Source organism: Drosophila simulans, chromosome X (assembly GCF_016746395.2).
Source record: "Drosophila simulans strain w501 chromosome X, Prin_Dsim_3.1, whole genome shotgun sequence".
Lineage (NCBI taxonomy): Eukaryota > Metazoa > Arthropoda > Insecta > Diptera > Drosophilidae > Drosophila > Drosophila simulans.
The window spans coordinates 6,801,279-6,823,797 of NC_052525.2; the positions used below are offsets into that span (position 1 = coordinate 6,801,279).

Here is a 22,519-nt window from a genome sequence, read left to right on the forward strand (position 1 = left end):
CTCTTCAGCTGGCGCAATATTGTGCACGCTGTCAATAAGTTTTCCTTTTCATAAATAACCGTAAGTTGCAGTCTGTGTCTGCTGTCTTTGCTAATCTGTGAGCAAACATCTAATCTAATCGCTTAGGCAAATATCATCGGGCAACGCCCCCGGCCATTTCTTTTGCTCGACCACGCCCCCTTTGCCGCGAGACAGCAGGTAAAAGAGCAGCTCACCTTTGCACTTACCTGTTCCCCGTTTCTTTTTTGGGCCTGGCCAATGGCATGCCGGCCAATCAATAAATAAAACACTAATAATCAGCCGGAAAATGCCCGGCCAAAAAAAAAGGTCAAACAGGTCGGAGGGTGGAGAGAAAAACATATTTTTTTTGGGAAGGAAAATAGCATATATGAACAAAAAATAAAAGCGAAAATTGAGCGTAGCCCACCCAGGCAATCAGCAGAAATTAGAGGCTACATCGTGTGTTCACATGTGTGTACATATCACCCTCGCCCTAGTCCTCGTCGCAGGACAATCAATTGATAAAAAAGCGTAGCTCCTGGCAGGACAATTGGAAGGGCGGGCAAAATATCCCCGCTTAGGGCGCATTAGTTATTGTTGTTTGGACCCGGGCAAACCGCAAATTGTTCGAACTGCCCCCGGAATGGACATAAAAAACATATATAGAAAACAAGTGGCAAAGCGACAGGGAGTCAATAATTCATAGATCTATTTCCTAATTGACAACCGTGGGTGTGGAATGGGGCGGAGATGTCCTGTAATTGAGGATGATGTCTTCGATTAAAGTCAGCCATCCCAATTGGATGGACAAAAAATAGGGAAAATGTGCGATATAAAAAATATTATTAGTGTTCTGATTATAGTTTCTGATACGGTATAAAAACAAGAGTAATACTTGTGTGATTATAGTTGGTGAAGGGATGCCAAATAAAACAAAAAAAGAAAAAGTTTAGCTTGACCGAAAACTTGTGCATTTTCGATTTCAATTTCCCCCGAGTGTCCTGCGGCGACAAAGAGTCCCCTTGCGTTTTTTTCGCTCCATATTTCTTCTATATTTCCCCACGCCACCACAAAACCTTTCTGGTCAATCAAGTCCTGTCGATGGAATCGAAAACAAAAGTTTAACTGCCTTCGGGGCGCTTAAGTTTCTATGCTGGCTGTGTTCTATATATGCACTGGTGTTGCTAATTTCTGGGCCAGATAAGCCATGACAACCGCAGATACTTTACTATGTGTATGTGTGGCAAAAAGCAGTCGAATTAATTGCAGAGCTACTGGAATTTATGGTCATGCACACAATCAATCCACCACCACCACCACCACCGCCGCCACCGTCACCACCAAAAACCAAAGCCAAAGTCCTAAATTCAGAGCTGGGAATCGGAATCTCCTTTTCCACACCCATATATGCAAATACTGGCGGTTTGGGGGCGGTTGTTGGGCTATTTTTATTGTTCCCTGGCATTTGGCAAATAAATTAAAGTGCACAGAGATTGGCATTCGCGGCATGGGCCTCACTCCTCCGGAACGAGCATATTTGCTTATCTGTCCAAATGTAAATAGGGGATTTTCACTTGCACTGAGAACAATTAATGAAGCCGTTCGGCATACCGAACTGAGCCAACTTAATGGGCTAAATAAAGAGGAGGGAATATTTATAAACTCAACCGAGCTAAACCAAACTGTTCGCTTTTTTTCATGCAGATTCCGACTCCACAGAGAACGATGCCGTGGCCACACAGGACATCCTCACGTGCGGCGCCTGCCAGAAGGCGTTCGCCCTCTCGGACATTGTCAAGTTCATCCAGCACAAGGTGCTGCAGTGCAACAAGGAGAACTATGGCCAGTGCGCCACCCAGAATCCGCAGATGGATCGCGACGCGGAGGAAGGTCGCCCGCTCAGCCTTGTCAACCGCCGCCCCTCGATCTCCGCCCCCATATCCGGCCGCAAATCCGCTCCAGCGTCGGCGGCAGCAGCAGTTGCAGCGGCAGCAGCGGCGGCAGCTGCGGCGGCGGCGGCCAGCAGTACGGCCAGCGGATCTAGGATACACACACCACCACCGAGTCCGGCGGACCTTTTGGCCGACGGAGCCAGCAGCACACCCAAACGCTTAGTAGACGGTGAGTTGTCTATCAACAGTTTAACAAGATAGTTTTTTAGCTCTGCTCTCCATTTGCGAGTAGAAGTTATATGTATTGGTTTCTCTCAGTGTACTAATATGCTGACCCCTTCAATGCATCTTTCAGAGAACGACAATACCACGCCCAAGGACAGCGAGACGGGCGCCACCACCCTCGATTCGAATGCCGCCCCCTCCAGTCCAGCGGCCATTGAGCGCCAATCCTCCGGCGACAGCAGCTGCGAAATGGATGAGCAGCAGGATCGGCAGGATAAGCAGCCGCAACAGAAGCAGGCGAAGGTCAAGCAGGAACCCTACGATGAGGAGGGCGTCAACCATCATCAAAATCAGGATGATGATGACGATGAGGAGATGGAGGAGCGCTCCCTGGCCAAGCGGCCCAAAATGGAGCTGGTCGATGCCGAGGCCAACACAGTCCACACAGGTGAGTCCACCCAACTCCGGTCCATGGGAGGTCATACTTTCCCATCCTGCCAAAATAGCATGGCGCATATTTGGGTGGCAAAATTAAAATTCCCTCCAAAGCAAAAGCAGCGTCGAATAAAAAATGTGTTTGATGTGATGATCGGGCCGCGGGCCCTCGGCGATAAGCTGCAGCTGCATTAAATAAAAAAAACCGAACGAAACCAAACCGAAAACCGAACCATGGCAAACGCAAACCCCTGGTTCATCTTCAGGGGCAATGGGCTAAGAAAAAAGTACACATAAATAATAATACGGGGAAAAAAGCGCGGACACTGCGGGCTGTGGACTATGGACAACGGAATATGGAGTCCGGACAGCGGACTGCGGACAGCGGACTTCAAAGCGCAGCTCTCAATGCTGATAAACTGCAGCGGCTGTGGCAGTGCCAGCAGGACGAAAAAGGACACTCGGACAGCGCGACAATCGAAGCCCCGACTCTCTACTTCTCTCTCTGTGTCGTTCTCTTTCCCTGGCCTTTGACTTTGACATTTCAATGCAAATGATGATGAAAAGCCAAAGACAGCAATACAAAAAACAAGCAGGACTATGGCAACGGTTAAGGGTAACCAGGCAGGACAATAAAGCCGCAGCTCTACAGCTCTGCAGCTCTGAAGCTCGGAAGCTGCCCTCGAGGGTAATTTGAATGCCTCAAAAACAGCAGCTAAGGAATGCCAAAGGGGGTGAAAGGCCACTTGACTGGACAAAGGACATCGCACTGGACTTGACACACGCACAAAAGCGGGCCAAAACAACAAGGGATATTTAAAGGAATAAAAAACAAAATAAAATAAATATAAGTACGAGAATTCCCTCTACTTGAACTCACTGAAAGAGGTGCCCTGTTGTTGTGTTTACTGCCCAAGAGAGGTCAGCATATGAAATCAGCGCGAAGGTCGCGTGTCAGCCGAAAAGCGATTGACTCACAACATCAAATTGGCCTTAAAAATTGGGATGGATATATCCCGATATATAGATACACAGAAACAATAGAAAGCTAGGGGAAAGGCACAAGCTACACATACGCCATTTAACCCTTGAACTTTTGCGCTTTTGACACGAACAGCGAACAACAAAAGTCACTGACAATACGGCAAAAAGTTGTTTGACTCTGACAATGCCAACTGACAAGTCACACAGATGCACAGATATATAGATACAGATCCAGATACATCTGGAAATACAGATACACAGATACATCTCGCACAGAGCTGCGTTAATTACGCATTGTTCTGCCTTTTTTCTCTTTTTTTTTTTCATTTTTTGTTTTTTGTTTTTTTCTGTTCTGTTCTGTACTTTACTTTACTGGGCTGTCCAACCTAACTCCTTCCTTTTGGGCCATTGTTGGCCATTTGGTAATTATAAATACGCCATGGCAACCAACCAGGCAGCCAGTGCTCGTTGAATAAAAGAAAGCCAACTGTCAACAAAATGGATATTTGTTGCAAAAATGTAAATGCAACATGTCCTTGCCACAGGACTTTTCACCTGTCAGCGCGCCGTGTTAATTATCAATTTCGAGGCTCAGCATGTCGCGACCGCAGCGACAATGAAACCCCATCAAGGGTTAAGGGTTAAGGGGTTAAGGGTCACAGCTCAGGTGGGGAGGGGGGTTATGGCTCAGACCGCAATTATTGACTCATGCTGGCACTGAGCCAAAAAGAAAAAAAGTAGAGAAGTGAAGAGAAAGCAGAGTGTAAAAAACACCAGCGAATGGTCGAGTGGTCGAAATCAATGGCTAATGCCTTCGGTTCATGCAACTCCACGTCCTGCGGAGGATTAGAAGTCGCCCGGTGGTGTCCCACGTCCTTTTTGTCCTTTGTGCGGAAAAAGCCGGAAAAGGATTCACACAGACCGACTGGCTGGCTTAGGATGCTGACAGTTGGCGAAGCTGCAACAATTATCCCATTACGCGCGCAACCCTTTTATTCTGATCGCCACCCGCTGGCAAAATCGCTCATACGCACCGTGAGACGACTGCACTTCCTGGCGGTCAATTTGCCATTTCCGGTGCCGGGATATCCGCTCTTTGTCTGCGAGAAGTGCAGAGTGAAAAATAGTAAACATTTTGGAAAGGAATATTAATCAAATAATTTTGATGCAGAAAAAAAGGATATTGAAAAAGCAGCTGACAATTTTACGCACATGACATGAATATATTATTGTTTTGAAATTTTCTCGGCCTAATAACCTTATTTCTGCTTTAATAATAAAACCTTTTCCCATTTTTTTTTTGTTGCCAAAGAGTAAATAATATTTAAATTTATTTTCCGTGTCGAAACTTCCCGCATTCGACAGCTGACAGAATCAGAACGTGCCAAACCCGCGCCTTTTGTGTTTTACCCGCTCTTCTCTTCCTTTTTTTATCTATATGATTATATTGAAGCGCGTGCGCATCGCGAGCTGTGCGATCAAGGATCAGACAAATAATGCCTGATGTTTTTCGACAACTTTTACCTCTTTTTTTGGTGGCTCGGCGATCGCACAACCCTTTCCGCTGGCAGGATTCAAGGGTTGCTCCTTGTGTTTTTCACGGGGATGAGGCATTGAAAACGTATTATCTGTCAGATTCATTTGCATTTCCTGTGGCATGCGGGCCAGCGATCCCTGATCTCAGGATCCCGATCCTGATCCCGCTGCCAAAGGGTCGCGGCGAAATCATGTTAAACACGACTCACCTTTGACAGCGCCAGGAAGCTGTTTCAGGTCTCTGCCCCCTGCCAGCACAAGTTTAATGTGGATTCCCATAAAAAATTGTACAAGAAAAAAAAGGAAAAGTGTGGAGAATGCGTGTCCTGTCTCGTGCCTTTCCATTTCCATTCATTTTTATGGATAATTTTCGGAAAATGTTCATTCTGTGCGCTTTAAAGGCGTCATTTAAATGCAGAGTGCGTCCTCATCACGGGGGTAGTTCGTTCGCCATAGTTTCGATGGCATTAACACCTTGTTGTCCTCGGTGGCGACATGTGGCCAGATCCTTAGCCCTCTTCGCCTTGGCTTTCAATTTTTATTTATTAGAAATTTTCGTTTTTAGTGGCGACGCAAACAAAAAAAAAAAAAACGGGAAAAACGAACAGGAAAAGTGTCTTCTTTGCACATTTTTCATAAATTTTCCAATTTTACATCTGTTGCGCGAGGCGGCACATGTGTCGCAGGACATGGGACACAGGACGCAGGACATTTGGTGGGTGGTTTTTAGGGCTGCCATTTCCGCCATGGCAAATTAACAAATGTCGCGACAAAACCGCAGCAAACTAAAGGACACACATGTGTGCGCCAGTATGTGTGCTTTTGCATGGGGCAATATCCTACGCTATATTGGCAATCTCCGTCCCGGGTTTCATGCGTGTCCTGGCGCATTTTGGCATGCCAACCGCGCGCGCTGCAAAATCAATAAATAAATAAATACTGGCTAGGATCCGCGCCTCCGCAAAATGCTCATTAATAATTAATAACGAAATTGCCAGGCAACCAAAATGTGCACGGCCAAACTTCTAGCTAAGCTGGTAATGCAATTTAAAGTGCTCGGAAATTAAAGCTTCTACCAGGCACTAGGCTAGTTATTAATTTACTCTAACTATGTACTGTTTACTAAACGTCATACTCCTTCTGTTGTATTTACAGAACCCAGCAACTATACGTGCTCCACGTGCAAAACCCGCTACACCTCCGCCTGGCGTCTCATCCAGCACGTCCAGCACTCGCACGGCGTCAAGATCTACGTGGAGAGTCCCGGAGGAGGAGCCACATTGACGGTGGCCACGCCCGCCGCCCTCAACAACAGTGCTCTGGCCTTGGCCGCCGCCGCTGCAGCAGCATCCGCTTCCGGTCTGGCGAGTCCACAGCCAGCGGTCAGTCCCAATCCCGCAGTTACATCGGCGGCCAAGAGGAGCAGTCCGCTGGGAGCAGCAGGATCGGCCATTCTGTCCACCTCGGTTAGCTCCACCTGCTCCAATTCGCTGGTGAACACCAGCGGTGGCAGCATTAGCAACACCAGCAGCATTGGCTCTCCGCAACAGCAGCAATTGCAGCTGCAGCAGCAGCAGGCACAGCAGCAACAGCAGCGCGTGCAGCAGCAACAGAGGGAAAATCTTGCTTCGGCCATGGCCGCTGGCATGCGTCATCATCCACTGCTGCCGCCGCCAGAGGCTATGCACGCCAATCCCTTCCAGCTGCTGCGCATGCCACTGCCACCAGCTTTGGCCCAGGCCGGAAATGTAGTTCCTACGGTGGCGCCGCTCTTTGGACGCCCCTCGCCCGCCGATCACTACCGCATGGAGCAGTTGGTAAGCGAGCAGTTCCGCCACCATGGCTTCAACCTGGCCGCCGCCGCTGCCGCCGCTCAGGCGCAGTTCAATGCCAATGGTCAGGTGGTGGGTGGCGTGGTCTCCGGATCGGGTGAGCCACGTCCTCCGTCGTCGAGCAGCAGTGGCAGCCAGAGGGGATCGGTGCCCCCGGCTGCCCTGCCACCACCATCCCTGAGCTCCCAGCAGCAGCAGCAACAGCAGCAGGCGGTGCAGCAGCAGCAACAACAAGGCGCCCAGCAGCAACTGCAGTCCGCACAGCAGCAACAGCAGTCCCAGCAGCAATCCCAACAGCAACAGCAGATCACACCCGGTCTGGTGGGTGGAGCTGGTGGCTCCCTGAAATTGGAACCCCAGCAGATGGATTTTTACTCGCAGCGATTGCGTCAGCTTGCGGGCACAACAAGCCCTGGAGCTGGCAGCACTGTTAACTCGAGCTCGCCGAGTCCTCGACAGAAGCAATCGCCGCATTTCGCGAGCCCTTCGCCCTCGCAGCAACAGCAACTGGCCACAATCCCGCGACCCCATTCTCTCACTCCTCCCGAGAAGATGGGCGATGCCAGCTCTGAAAATGGCAGCTTGGGACTAATCTTGGCCAGCACCCCGCGTTCCGCGAGCACGCCACCCTCGAAAACGGGAGATGTGTCCTTGCAGGAACCACTTGCCCACTGCTACTCCTGCAGCTACTGCGACAAAAAGTTCCGCTTCGAGAACAATCTGATCATCCACCAGAGGACCCACACCGGGGAGAAGCCGTACAAGTGCACTGCCTGCGACTTTGAGTGCTCCCACATCCAGAAGCTGATGAAGCACATGCGGGTGCACCGCAGTCCGGCGGATGATCAGGACAACCAGGATAACCATGACGATGGCAGCAATGCCGATTCGCTGGAAACGAATGAGGCCGACAACGACGAGGATCCCAATCCCGACGAGTCGGAAGAAGAGTTGGGCGACGGGGATAACGATCCCGATGGCGATGGTGACCTCGATGGCGAGGATGAAGACGAGGATGAGCTGGAAGAGTGCGAGGACATGGACTACAAGGCAGAGGACCTCAGTGTTAGCAATCGTATCGATGGCAAGAGCCAGAGTCCCAAGACGACGAGTTCAGGAGCCACTTCGCTGGTTGGCGAATTGATGGACAAGTTCGGTCTGTCCAACATTGCCCAGTACAGTGAGGCCTACAAGCAGGCGCTCCAGGAGTCGGGACGCAAGGAGGCAGCCGCCGCCGCTGCAGCAGCTGCTGCAGCAGCAGACAACAACAATCGCGGCGGATCGGGTGCTCCGTTGAGCGACAAGCTGAATGGTCTGCCTGTGGCCGCTCTGCGTCTGCGGGATGAGTTCGCCAAGAACTGCAACATGTTCCAGCAGCCGCAGGATGGCGGTGCTCCCTCCCAAGTACCGCTCTTCAATCCCTTCCCCAATCCCTTCGAGCTGAGCAAGCGGATGAAGATGGACGGCGGAGATTGGTGGGGCATGTCGCAGGCTCTCCACCGGAATGAGGCTCTGTTCGAAAACCTGAAGCTAAAGCCTCTGGGCCTGGGTGGAGCCAACTCGCTGATCCAGGGTCCTCTGCTCAAGAAGGAGAGTCGCCAGCGCAACGACACTTGCGAGTTCTGCGGAAAGGTGTTCAAGAACTGCTCGAATCTGACGGTGCACCGCAGAAGTCACACCGGCGAGAAGCCGTACAAGTGCGAACTCTGCTCCTACGCCTGCGCCCAGAGCTCCAAGCTGACGCGCCACATGAAGACCCACGGACGGACCGGCAAGGATGTGTACCGCTGCCGCTTCTGCGACATGCCCTTCAGCGTGCCCTCGACGCTGGAGAAGCACATGCGCAAGTGCGTTGTGAACCAGGGCAAGGCGGCGGCGGCTGCAAATGCGGTGGCCGCCGCCCAGGCGGCACAGGCTGCAGCGCAGCACATCCAGGCCGCTGCCCAGCAGGCCCAGGCGGTACAAGCTCAGGCGGTACAGGCTCAGGCGGCGCAGCAGTCGCAACAGCAGCAGCAACAACTGTCGCCCATGGGCGTCGTTGGCTATCCGCCGCAGTTCGTCAGCGGTCACAATCTCTCACTGCCGGGCAGCGTGAGCGGCGACAATGACTCGAATGCCTCCTCCAGCTTGACCGGCGTCCATCCCATATCGCTCAAGGAGGAGGCATGACTTTTCAGTGGTTTTCCCGTGCCACTGGCACCACCACCGCCACTGCAACAGCATCAGCCGCATCTGCAGCAGCCGCAGCAGCAACAGACCAGTCGCAGTCGCATCATGTCGCGCATCTTCTAAAGGTGTTAAAACGATTTAGAAAGCAAAAAATATACCAAGCCCCCTGTAAATATGACTTTTTTGAAAAAAGCCCCCATCCAGCTCCTTCCAGGCGACGAAAAAAAAACGACCAGAGGCATTTAATACCAAAGCAATAACCGTTATGTAATATAATTTTAAAGATTCGAACCTTTTTTTTACGAAAACAAAACCACACCACATTTTTTTCCACCATTTTTTTTTCGTGCTTGTAATTTATATATATAAATATACGTAAATGTAATAATATAATCAATTAGTGAGTACTTGTGTGGACACACATTTTCCAGTGTATTTTCTAGGACTAAGTAAGAAAAAGAGAAAGGATTTGTATAAAATGAAAAAGAAACCTACTAAATCTAAACGTAAAAAAAATATGCAAAAATTCTGCTCCCAGTGAGCCACAAAAATAAGCAAAATTATACTCTAAACTTAAAGGCATTACTATATGAATATTACCGATATGGGCGAGTGAATGAATGAATATTTTTTTCATCGATGTAAATTTTTTAGTAAATCTAGACCCCTAGCACTAAAGACGAACACTTGTAAAAATCCTAAATCTAATTCTAATCATGATTATCGTATATGTATTCGTTTTATTTGAGTTCCCCTTGATTTTATTTCCTTTCCTCTCCTTCCCTATTTTTTTTGCCTAGACATAATTCTATTATTAAATGTAATTTAAATGAAAAAACGAAAAATAATCAAATTTTTTTACATACATAAATAAATATAAATGTAAAACACAAATTTTTTTTAAACAATTTTAGTCTAAGCTGACAAGGAGAATCATGCATAAATTTTGAAGCAGCAGCAAATTGAAAAAAAGATGAAGATGCAAATTTGTACGTAAAACTTCAAGTGAATTATAAGAAATAGAAGAAAGCAATTAACGAGAAAATACCGAAACAACAACAAACAAACAAAACGACAACAACTAGATTTAGAAGACTGAAGAACTGAGAACGAAAATTGTTTTCTTGCTAACAAAAAAAAAAAGACAGAAATAAAGTAAAAGACGAAAGAGAGCTGGAAAACGGACAATGAAAAGGCGGAAAAAAAGGACACAATAAAGTGCATTTTTTTTATAAATTGTTTTTTGCTGTTGATTTTCGTTATTTGATTGAAACTAAAAAAGATTGAGATCCAAAATTTTGATTAATATTTAATTGTTTGTTTTTGTAGTAAAAATACATTTTTGTGAGCAAAATTCAAAGGCGCAACATTAGTTTAAACCTTGTTTTGTTTCGAGTCCCCTAAAATCCCACCTGGAAATCCCCCTACTAAAGCAGTTATATTTTCCCAAATTGCCTTAATACCGGCGATTTCCACAGTTTCTATCGACGAAGTTTACCGTGCATAATTTATCGAATTCGACATGTACTAAATTTAAGAATGAGGTTTTAATGCATTGTGTTTAACATATATAGAACATATATATAAAGCGAAAACTGAATAAACAAAAATCCATGAAAATTAAAAAAAAACACACGAGTTATGATTTATTTGGCAACATTTTTGGTTTCAATACTGATTTCTTCCAAGAAAAGCAGAGCATAGGCGAACGGAAACCGAAACGAAACGAAGCAAACTAAAACTATCATTAAATCTTAGAAAATTAATTGTAGCTATAAAAAAGAAACCTTTATACTAAAAAAATTAAACCAGGACATTGTCTCATTTGGCCGAGAGCAATAGCAAGGAGCGAATTAAAGGAAAAACAAAAAGGAAAAAAAACAAAAATATTTTTCAAATGTGTGTAATTTTTTGAAAGTAACAATAACGAGAATACGAAAAGGAAAACAAAAACACAAATTTAAAAATTAATAATTAAATGATAGTTGTCTGTGTTACGAAAATACAAAAAATATAAAAATACAATTGAAAAACTGTAAGCGAGAGAGCGAAAGCGACTTTTATTTTCCCATAAATGATTTTATAGCAACGTGGAACCTACATCCCAGCCTAAAGGTAGGCAACCCATAAAAATCGCAAACGATCGTGCGACGAAAAAATTGTGTTGCCTACAATTAAGGGTAGGCAACACCCAACGCCAGGTGGCGCTCTCATTTCCGCTGTCTAAATGGGTCGAAAATACAAGAAAAGATGTAGGGAGGAAAATGAGAGCGATAGAAAGAGAGCGACCAGCACATGACCCCCATTGGTCACCCACCTCACCCCCTTGCCCCAATCCCTCGTGACCACTCGACCAGCCGGTGACCAATCCAAGCACCACCAACCGCCCCAATTGTCATGTGCGGAAACTTCAATTGGCATCTGGCATCTGAAAGCGAGACCGAAACACTGCCCAAACGGAACCTCACACATGCGACGCCGCCAGCGCAGTCGCTGTCGACTGCGGCAGCAACCCTCCACCCACCACACAGCACACACACACACACCCATCGACGCCCACTGACCAGTTCGAACGAGCTCGCGGTCGAACAAGTTCGACGCCTCTGGCTCTTCGCCGGTTGCAAACGGACATCGAACGAATGGGCTTCACTTTAACTCGAAAATCTAGTGTGTAATGTGTATAGGCGATCATAATCAGTAGCAGGTGTCTGCTGAAAACCAACTTATGGCCTGATTATTTAAGCCATCTTCAAAAATCTTCAAAATGTGCATTTTTATGGCAAATTTCTGGATTTTTGGTACCCCCTGGAAAGTCTTTTCGCCTCAATAAGAGTTCATTTTTTTTACAGAAATAATAATTTGTTGGCTTGTAAGTTGTAAGACCGTAAAATTTAGAAACACAGATAAGAAACATAATAACCACCCATTGCCCTTTTTAAATGATTTGGTAAACATTTTTTTTTTCGAAATTTTCACTTTCTTGTAAGGGGTTACCATCACGTTTTTTTTTCAAAAAATGGTAAAATTTATCAATTTTTAGCTGGGAATGCCACTCGATACAAAATTAAGCGACGAATTTAACAAGGTATGGCATTCCACATTTGAACTAACCTTACAAAAGTTATGGGTAAAATTATGATATTTTTCTTACTAAAAATCAGATACATTTCTTGCCAAAATTATCGATTTTTTATTTGTTTTTTAGTTGTAATTTCGCAAAAAAAAAGACTCACGCATACGAAACATACTTTTTTTTGCAGCTGATAACCTATCCTAACGACGCATTACCCATTTTAGAGGATTTGGTAAAATAATTTTTTTTTCGAAATTTTCACTTTTTTATAAGGGGTTACATCACGTTTTTTTTCGAAAAATTGTGAATTTTAAAAGTTTTTAGCTGGGAATGCCACTCGATAGGAAATTAAGCTACGAATTCAACAAGGTATGGCATTCCACATTTGAACTAACCTTACAAAAGTTATGGGTAAAATTATGATATTTTTCTTACTGAAAATCACATTTTTTTTTAAATTTTCGGCTTTATATTAGTTTTTAGTTGTATTAGTTTTAGGTGTGTGTTGTCGATAGGAAATTAAGCTGCGAATTCAACAAGATATGGCATTCCACATTTGAAATTTATATTTTGATATTTTTCTTACAACAAATAGTGACAACATTTTTTTGCATAGATTTTTTGCTAAAGCAGCGATTTAGTGGTGTTATATAATAATATACTAATATAGTAACCTATGACTTTCTGCACTTAGCTCTGCTCCAGATCGGACTACAAGGACCCAGTATTAAATAGTCTCTATTGGACTGCTTTTTGTTGGAAAAGCGGCGTACCGCGGTTGAAGGTGGGCAATTAATAACAGGGTCCTGCCGAATGTGTGGACCCCACTTGGTGCGCATTATTCATTCTCCATTTGCAAGGGGTCCTGAGTTCTTCGTCCTTGGTTGGGGCTTTAGTCCATTCCCTTCCCTTCCAAAAACTCGAAGCGGATACAAGGACTGCGATTCGGTCTGTGGCTTTACTTTCAGGCGGGTGTGGGAAGGGCAGGAATTTTGGAGGGACATTGGGGAAAATAAAGCTGGAGGGATGTGAAGGCGACATTTGTTCGTGCAGCGACTAATTCAAGTATGTGTGTATAATACACATGGCGGGTAGCTCACACACATGCGACCGTCTCTTTCTCGCTTTTCCTCTCCACAAGGGTGAAACTTTTACAGTTAGCTGGCAGAGATTCTTTTCTGATGATAAATTAATTTATTATGTTCGAATTGAAGCACTCGCACAGCTACCAATGTGAGCGGATGTAGCCTGTATTTGTATCTGTGAACGGAGTCTGCCAGGATATGCATACACATACATATGTACTCAAAGTGCGTGTGTGTGCCTTTCAACCCCTTCGAGTGTGCACAATTACAAAAACAACTACAGGAATAATGAACAACACCATCTGACCACTTGAATAATTTCAAAGTGGCGGGCGGCAGAGGGGATCTCTTGCGTCGGGTGATGTTTTAATTGAAACCCTGGCCGGGAATGGCTGCCACAGCTAGAGCAAAACCACCCAAAATCCACCCACAGCCATCGTAAATGCGAAGGGGTTATTTGGGCACCGTTAAGCAAACATGGCGTCGTCCACGGGGGCTACGCAGATCTTGCGAGATCCCCAGGCCTCCAGCTTAATAATATATATATATATATATATATGGAGCACAACTTTTACACTTCTTTGCGCATTGTTTTTTATCATTTAGACAACGCTATTCTTTTTTCACGTTACCAAAACAATAAAAACTCTCCGTCTCTGTTTCTGGCTTGCCAATGCCAATGGAATGATACCACAAACTTCTTGCACAGACGCGTATCGAGGGGGCGGAGGAGGGGTTTGGTCAGAGGGGGGCTGACGCATGGAATGAGTGGGTGTCTCACCCGGAAAGCAAAGAAAGTCAAAGAACAAATGTCTATGGGTCCAAAGTCAGAACACATTCATATTCGCCAGTTACTACATAGGCGACTGATCAACTTTGCTTAACCCTTCTTCCATGGTCATTTAAATTAATGATTGAATTTCAGAATACGGAAATTCGATTGGTAAGACATGAAGCAAATTATTTATAAATTTGTTAAATATTTTGAAATAACTTGTATACATTTCCTCTTTCCATTTTTGCAGTCATTCATGTGATTATTGATACATGCATATTTCAAACGGACTGATACACCCGGATTTCCAGGATATGCGGACAAACCGTAAAGGATGCACGCGCATTGCCGCCACAAGCAAAAGGCAACCGAAAACGGGAATGAAAACCGAAACTCAATCCGAATCTGAAGCGCAGACTACAGCGGCTTTTTCGTAGCCATTCCATTCGTTTCGTTTCCGCAGCTCCATTTTACACAGAAAGAAATATAAGCGAACATTAAGTAACACATACGCATGATAATTTGTTAAATGGTCTTCGTATATTAAAAAAGTGTATGTCACACAAATATATTTCCAAAAATAAAAATATTAGTATGTATTCAAACTGTTGTGCTTATTATTCCAAGTGTAGTGCTTGGGCAGTGGGCAATGGAACCCTGCCGCCTCAGCCTCTTCGGATCCACCTATCCCCCTTTCCCCGCAGGACACACACACGGACACACACATTATGTACCCGTGCACATGCATGTGTGAGTGAGTGTCCTGGCGCTGGATATCGTGCTCTAGAGACCAAATGGAAACTTAAGCCTTTCTTTTGTGCCAGCTAAGGACTCTCATACTGTCCATGAACCTTTGTGGCGTCATAAAGCGGGGGGAGGGGTTGGGGGAATGGGTGGATGGAGTGCAAGAGCGGATGGTCGAGGTCCTTTCAATGCATCCTTTTTGGTGCGAGCGAATTTCGTGTGCAAGTGAGTGTATGTGTGTGTGGAGTGCAAGTGCACATTGTCTTTGCATGTGTGAGAGTATGTGTGTGCGGGAGTGCCAGTGTGCGTGTGTGGACACACGGCAGGACACCAGGCACGCTCGTTCGCGCACTCGCTGGTTCGTTAATAAGAGCCCCAAAGCGCAGCTCCGGCGGCATCCTCCGTTGTCCTCAGGGGAAAGCTCTGGCCCCCGACATCCTGGTCCACCCGTCTCCTCCCCCTGAGGATGCACAGCCACGCCCCCAGCGACCGCCCCCCTGCACAGGCGCTGGCTAACTTGCGCCACTGCCCACACACACACACACCTGCACGGAAAAAAGGATACAGAACACAGAACTCCTTCAATATATCCGACATTCCATTATTACAATATATATGTAATATTTAAAACTGAATGATGAGCTACAAAACCTAACATTTTTAACTATAAACAACCTTCAAGAATTAAGCCAAATACAATTTTGTATAAATTCAAATACTTTCATACAGCTTAATTTAGTTAAATAGTTAATACAATTGTTATGTTACTTGGGGGACTTATTTTCTTCACATGTAGGAAAAGGAACGAAGAGCCGCAGTGTGAGTGTAAAAAAAGAGAAATAATGAATAAAAGAATCATTAAGCCGGCGTGTGTGCGAGTAAAAGAGTGACGCGGGCGGGGGCGGGGGGTCAGGAAAACCCCCTGGAAAACCTGGCCAGTGGAGAGTGCAACTTTTCCGCTCGCCCCTCGTCGCCCGCTCCATTCTCTTCTTGCATGGCTGACATTCAATGACTTTTCTAACTTTTCACTGGGTTGTTTGCATTCTTTAAGCCGCCCCCCACCCACCGGAGCCACCTTTTTCAACCAGCTCCACCGCCGCCGCCACTGTTTTTTGTTGTTCCTGGGACTCTTTCAAACAAAAACGCGAATGCGAATGCAATCCCGAGTTGGCTTTGCCTTTGTAGTCCGCCCATTTTCCCGCTTCTCTTATTTGGAAAATCCATTTGTCCACCTGGCCCACGCACACACACACACACACACACACATACGCCCCCTATACACACACACACATAGCTGCGTAAACACCTGGACCAAACTTTGTTGCACAATTACAGAGCTGAAAAAGCCAAGATAGATGGGCAGGCAAATTAAAAAAAAGTATATATAAATAAAATGGAAAATAAAACGTAGTGTCACTGTGAAAATGGTGGAAAAAGTAGCGTGTTTTCGGATCCTGCTTCTTTAATTAAACTCTAATTGCGTGATTAGTGAGAATTTAGATGGTGCGTGCCTATGACAATTGCCCAGGGGTAAATAACCAGCAACTCAACCCTTTTGGGAACTCTGTACTCGAGCACATGCTGAAATTTTTATGACAACCAAAGAGTTGCGATGCACTGAGATAAGAAATGCTCTAAATATGTTGTATACTTATTGTGATAATCCTGTGAAACACAAAGTGCAATGTGTTCAAAAGATATTCCAATAGTACTCCCAAATTAATTCATTTATTAACAACCCCTTTAACCGTATTTAACATTTTTGCTTTGAAACTTAAGAATATTTGTATTTTTTTGGAAATAGGAAGTAATTCTTTTCCCCTGTGCACAATTTGCATGGCTTCACGTTTTTCGCAGAGCTCACCTGAGAGAAAAATCAACCCAAACACGGGCTCTAATTAAATTCCACACTCGGCTTAACCCCCTGATGTTTCCTGTTCCGGATGATGGTGATGATGCTGTGCATACGAGTGGATTCTCTCTGTCTAAATGGCATGGCCAAAGGTCAACAAGTCGGCCCAGCGAAATCCCCCGAAAATTATGTCGAAAAATAACTAGTTTTCCAGCTCATTTGGAGAGTGATCTGTGGCCCAGCTTCCGAGATCAGTGGGGTTAATTGGTTTGATCTCTGACCAGCTGACCCGACAGCTTCCCCTTTTTCGCAATGAGATGAGGATGCTATTGAAAAAACCAGAAAATATATACAAAAATTTGCCACTTTCCCCATTAAAAGCCCAAAGTACATTCAAATGAGCCACACAGATACACAGCAACCCCTGGAGCAGGACGAAGGACCAAAAGGACCAACAGACCAGAGAGCCAAAGGACCAAAGGACCTACATGGACCGGTTCTTTACTGCTGCTGCTGCCGCTGCGGTTGGATGCCTTTTTGTGCTAATGTCGCACTATTTATTAGCCTTAGGATTAATAAATTTTATTTGGTCACCGTCTTAATGAAATCAGCCGGGCAAAAACGGGGGGATTTTTGCAGATTTCGGATTTTGGAAGCCATTTCAATCTGCTTTTTTGGGCTGCCCAGGGGGCATATATGCCCCATGTGTCTCCTGTTTGTTTGTATTACTCACGCAATCGCACTGCCCTGAGATATTGTATCTTCACACACACACACACACACTCTTACAAACACCTACACACTCACAGTTGGGCAAACCACACACCCACACACAGAGGCATAGGCAGGATGCCCTTTAAAAGGGTATTTTAGTGTTTTTTAGATTTGGTTAGCCACTTTGTCAATGCTTTTGTTAGGCTTTGCTTTCCAAGTTAAGTTTATAGATTTAGGCTGGTTCCTTACTAAATATTTAATACATCGTTTGCCATATTATCTATTTAATTGTTAATGCACAAATTAATTGATTTCCTTAACAGCGTTACTATTATATTGCATCCCCTTTTTGGGAGCCCATGCCGATGCCTCCAAACACATTCACATCCACATTGGGAAAGAGCTCAGAAGTTGCCAATTTGCCTTTTTGAATTTACGCATAGCTAAAAGTATCCTTTCGGTAACCACAAATATTTACCCAGCTCAAGGCTCAGGTCCTGCGGTTGCCTCTCTGCCAACCAGACGCGAATGCGGATGTGGATGCGGATGTGGAGATGTCCTGTTCCTTGGCCTCCGGGCAACTTGCAACTCGCCCGCCGGCTCCCTGGTAATTTTCAAAATCTGTCGGACCATCATTTTCAATCTCTCCCCCGGCGAACGGGCCAGAACTTATTTTTCCATCACCAAGTTTTTGGACCAATGCTCATATTTACACATCCTTGCCCGCCTTCGAGTGTGTGCGTGTTAGTGTAGCTGTTTGTGTGTGTGTGTGTGGAAGGGACTTTTGAAATGAGATTAAAAACGGCAAATTCCTGGCTGAGGGCTGCCGGCTCCTGGCTAAGAGTAATGAATGCGGTTTCTGCCCAAGTCAAATTTTAGAAAGTGTTTTATTTGACTAGGTCTGCGATGCGCCCCTCGGCACAAAAACACAAACACACACATACACACAGCCAGACGAACCACACACTCTCAGACCAAAAACCCTTACATACATATATGCACTCACACTTGGCCAGACGGAAATTGGAAAATTCGGTGGAAGTCAAAAAAAAAATACGGCTGAGAACATATTTAGTGGCGGCGAAAGTGAGACACTTTAATTAGATGCCCCATGCTTGGGAGTTTAGTTTCAATATTTAAATATAAATACAATACATTGAGAGATATATTCTCTAAATATTTTACTTCAGGTCTGAGCTTTTTACTACCAACTAAGAGAACTAGCCATACTGACCAAAAACTACCATTTAAAGCTATATTCAACAATACATATGTATATCTTTGAAATCTAAGCTGCCCCCGGGCGTACAAAGTTCATGAACCGCCGTAGAGGCGCTATCGAAACGTTTATCGGGATGCGGCGGCCTATAATCGAAAACATTGAAACATTTTGTAGGCATTTATGCAGCTCATAATGATTTACGACGCGATTTCGAGGCTCCGGCAACGAGCACGTACATGCCACAAGCTGCTTCCCGGATTTCGTGTTTCTGGCTCTACATGTTTTTTGTGCATATCTTTTTTTTTTGTGTTTGGGCAAGGTCGCGAGTGGTAACCTTTAATCTCGGCGTGCGTGCCTCCCAGTTTTTTGGTGGCCGAGCTGCGAGAGTTCCTGTTCCGATCGCGAGTCCTTTTCTATGACGATTTGTAGCCAGGCAGCTGAAGACGTGAAATGTTTTCGAAACAATCGAAAGTCCGCCATGACAGACCCACTACTCCCTTGAAAACTTGGATATTCCGAATGGGTGGGGGGTGTCCTTTTTTGGAAACAAGTTTCCGCCGGGGGTTGCAAAAGCGTCGAATGTCCTGCCATCGAATGCAAAGCTGTAGCTCAGCAAATTACCAAAGGCCAACATGCCGGATGACCAGCGGCCAACCCACCACACCCTTGGATTCCCCCGATTCCCCGCGAACCCCATGATTTCACGAAATTATTGAGCCAGCAGGACTGCCAGAGCCTAAGCCAGGACACCGCACCACCCCACGCCCAGCGCTTCCTTGGCCCGTTGTGTGTAAATATTTTGAGGCACGCGTGTGTTCCTTGCTCTCATTATAATGTTCGGCAATTCAACCCCGGCAACAACTGCGATTCCAAATGCAAACTACATCATTTCCATTAATGCGTAGCATTTAATAATTTACAAATAGCCAACTGAACTTCAGTTTAAGCTTTGACTTCGTTGTTGTTTTCCCATTCGACTATTTGAAAGTCCTATTGCATGATATTTTGTTTATTAATGAAATAATACAAAAATAAGCACGATTGTGTGGTTTCTTTACTGTTTCAGCTAATTCAGTTAGAAACATCTTTTTGCAACCTAACTTAGGTGCTCTACTACATATAATACAAATAATCCAACTAGGTTCTTTTTATAATCAAATTGTCTAGCAATTAGACTTATGATATCTCTTTTAATTTCGATTCCCATATGAAGAATATATCCGTTTTAAAAGTACGGGAAGCGTTAAATAATTTCAGTACACATCTTTTGAATTCAAAAAAAATTCCTTTAATCAAAATTATTTTGCTATTTAGTTAAAGTTAGGAAATCTATTCGTTTATCATCCTTAAAAATAACCCAGACATCTCTCAGAAGAACGACATCTATTCCCGGATTACCAGAACGAGAGGGCAAGCCTATTAATTGATTATATAATCGGAACAATTGCCTCGTAAGCTCCCAAATGAGATGCGTACATCGGCGGGCGGCGTGGCTAAGTCGCTTTCTAATTATTGGTAATCCCGAGGCCAACGGACATCTTGGAACCCATTCAACCGGGTTGAATAGTGGGCGAGAGCGAGAGGCAATCGTCGGTAGAGTGAGGCGGAGCATAATGGCGGCAGCGGGTGGATTTACGGCTCGATGGTCCGCTGTCCGTATGTCCATGTGGCCGTATATCCCTTTTGTCCGCGCATCCCAGTGTCCCAGTGTCCCCGTGTCCGATTGTCCACGAAGGATGGCCATAGCGCCGGTGGTGTTTGCTTGCCGGCAGCATTAACCCTTTTACAGCTCACGAGCACACATACCATGGAGAAGTCGCTGCCTTTGTGTGGGTCACCCACTCATTGCGCCTGCCTGTCCGCCATCACAAGGACTCGTCGTGGCGAGGGGAAGGAGGTTAAAACACAGGCAAGGACCCATACTCATTAAAAGATTCTGACCATTTGAAAGAGAATTTAACCTTTTGTCTTCCCAGGCATCCGTTGGCTCTGTGCGATATATGTATGTATGTAAGTCCTGGCGCATCCTTTCGTGTGTGCGTGGCTTTTTTGCCTTCTAATTGTCACTTGATGGCATGCATGGGGATGTATGCGTGTGAGTGTGTGTGTGCAGTGGGTGTAAATTAATTTGAGACTACTTGAAAAATATTTAAATAACGCATGTGTGTCTGCGTGTGTTGGAAGGGAAAAAGTATTCCAAACAAATCACAAACAGATATTTCGGCATCCATTGTTTTAGGTCTAGACAACATTTGCCATTTCCTCTCTATCCCAGGACAACCCATCAACATCAACCCATTTCATCTGCCCCACCCACCTCGCATCATTTCGATGCCCCGGGAAGTCCCTCTTCAAGGATTGTCAAATATCGTGGGTTCTCCCAGGATTATAAAGCTTGCTTTTCCTGATGTCACATTCTCGGCCCTGAAATATATGCTATGGTATTTTGCGATTCAAACAAAAGCAAATGAAAGCGAACATATTCGTTAATCGTTTTTATACAATATTGGTAGCTTGGGAAAATTGTTCATTACTAAAAGCTAAACGCCAGCCGGTAAATCATGTTCAATGTTAATTCTGCATAAAATTAAAAGGTAACAATACTTAACCCTTTGATGACCATCTACGAAAAGAAAGTTGTACCAATTCAAAATGTAAATTTGAAATTGTGATTTACAAGCTATTGTTCGATAGAAATTAAAAACTTGCCGAAACCTAATCCGATTATGTAAATAACCCACCAAGCTCGCATTTCACCCGTCAATATATCACATCTATAAGTTACATGAGCTCTGGCTCCGATTCATTTTCCCTTTCTCTAACCCCTTTGGCTATATAGTCATCTCTCTTGCTCTTCTGGCTGCGAGTCCTTCAGTTTATAAAATTAGGGGTTGATCTACGCTAGAGATCGTTCGCAACCCCTAAGTTTTAGGGAAGTCCGAGCGATTGGCCGCTAGAAATTCTGATCAGATCGGGGAGTTGATTTCCGTGTGACCTCTAGTTTTCGGACAGGGGACAATATTCAGGACGTGACTGTCAAAAAAGGAGTCGTACAGAATTTTGGAATTTTAGGTTCCGCCATCAGTTGTAGACATTCCCTCGACGAAGTAGGCAGCTGCTTCGGCAGCGCTACTGGTTTAAACAAGATTTTAAAATATATATAAATAATACGGATTGAGGTTCTTAGGTAGCAATTGCCTTACATCGTGTAAGTATTACTTAGATATCTCTTTTAAAAATTTTGAAACATATTTTCGATGTTCAATTCAATGATAGAATATTAAAAACAGAGTTTTCTTTTGCGATCAAAATAAAAATGTGGTTAAATAATAATAATAATAAAATAGCACTGGTTAACAGAATTTCAAATTGAACGAGGTTTTAAATTACTTTTCCAAGACGTAACCCCTATATAACCATTATTGGCTTAACCCATCGACGCCTTAATCAATTTGAACTCTGTCCCGCTGCTAATCAAGATGACCAGTAGCAGTGATCTCGACCCAGGATACCGAGTCCAAGGGCCAAGATGACCAGCGACCGAAGATCGGGAGCAACCCCTGCCGAAAGGCGACGAAACGGGTTCCTCAAGAACCCTCATAGGGGGTTCATCTTAAAGGTCCTTGAGATGGCAGTCGACACACTTCGCCAATTGCCCAGTGGTCAAGGGACCGGGGCCAAGTGGCAAAACCCCAATTAGGCATTTTCATTAGTGTCGGAAAATGCAAATGATTGATCGTATTTCCCTCGGAAAAACCAAAGACAACTGACAGCGAAATCAGCGCTAAAATTAATCATGTTTGTCCGTCAAAAAATGGAAAACTTTTGCTAGCACTGCGACCTTGTCGGGATGCGAAAGGACTCGCCAGGACTATTCGAAAAAGTGGTCGGAGGTGATGATGCCGGCGGTGTCGGGTTTCCAATGCTGTCAGTGTTGTTATTGCTTTTTTATAAGCCATAAAAAAGCATAAAAATTGCACA

General features: G+C 45.0%; 1 protein-coding gene across 2 annotated transcripts in view; it reads left to right on the top strand.

Annotated features, from left to right (window-relative positions):
- The window catches only part of LOC6725349 (B-cell lymphoma/leukemia 11A), a 44,903-nt gene extending 33,959 nt beyond the window's left edge, over positions 1-10,944 (top strand). For both annotated transcript variants that reach the window (XM_039297029.2, XM_039297028.2), the window contains exons 2-4: positions 1,705-2,121; positions 2,248-2,565; positions 6,228-10,944. In XM_039297029.2, coding sequence (XP_039152963.1) covers positions 1,705-2,121; positions 2,248-2,565; positions 6,228-9,073 — 3,581 coding nt within the window. In that variant the 3' untranslated portion in view covers positions 9,074-10,944. The remainder of the gene's footprint in view (positions 1-1,704; positions 2,122-2,247; positions 2,566-6,227) is intronic.
- The last annotated feature ends 11,575 nt before the right edge of the window (positions 10,945-22,519 follow it).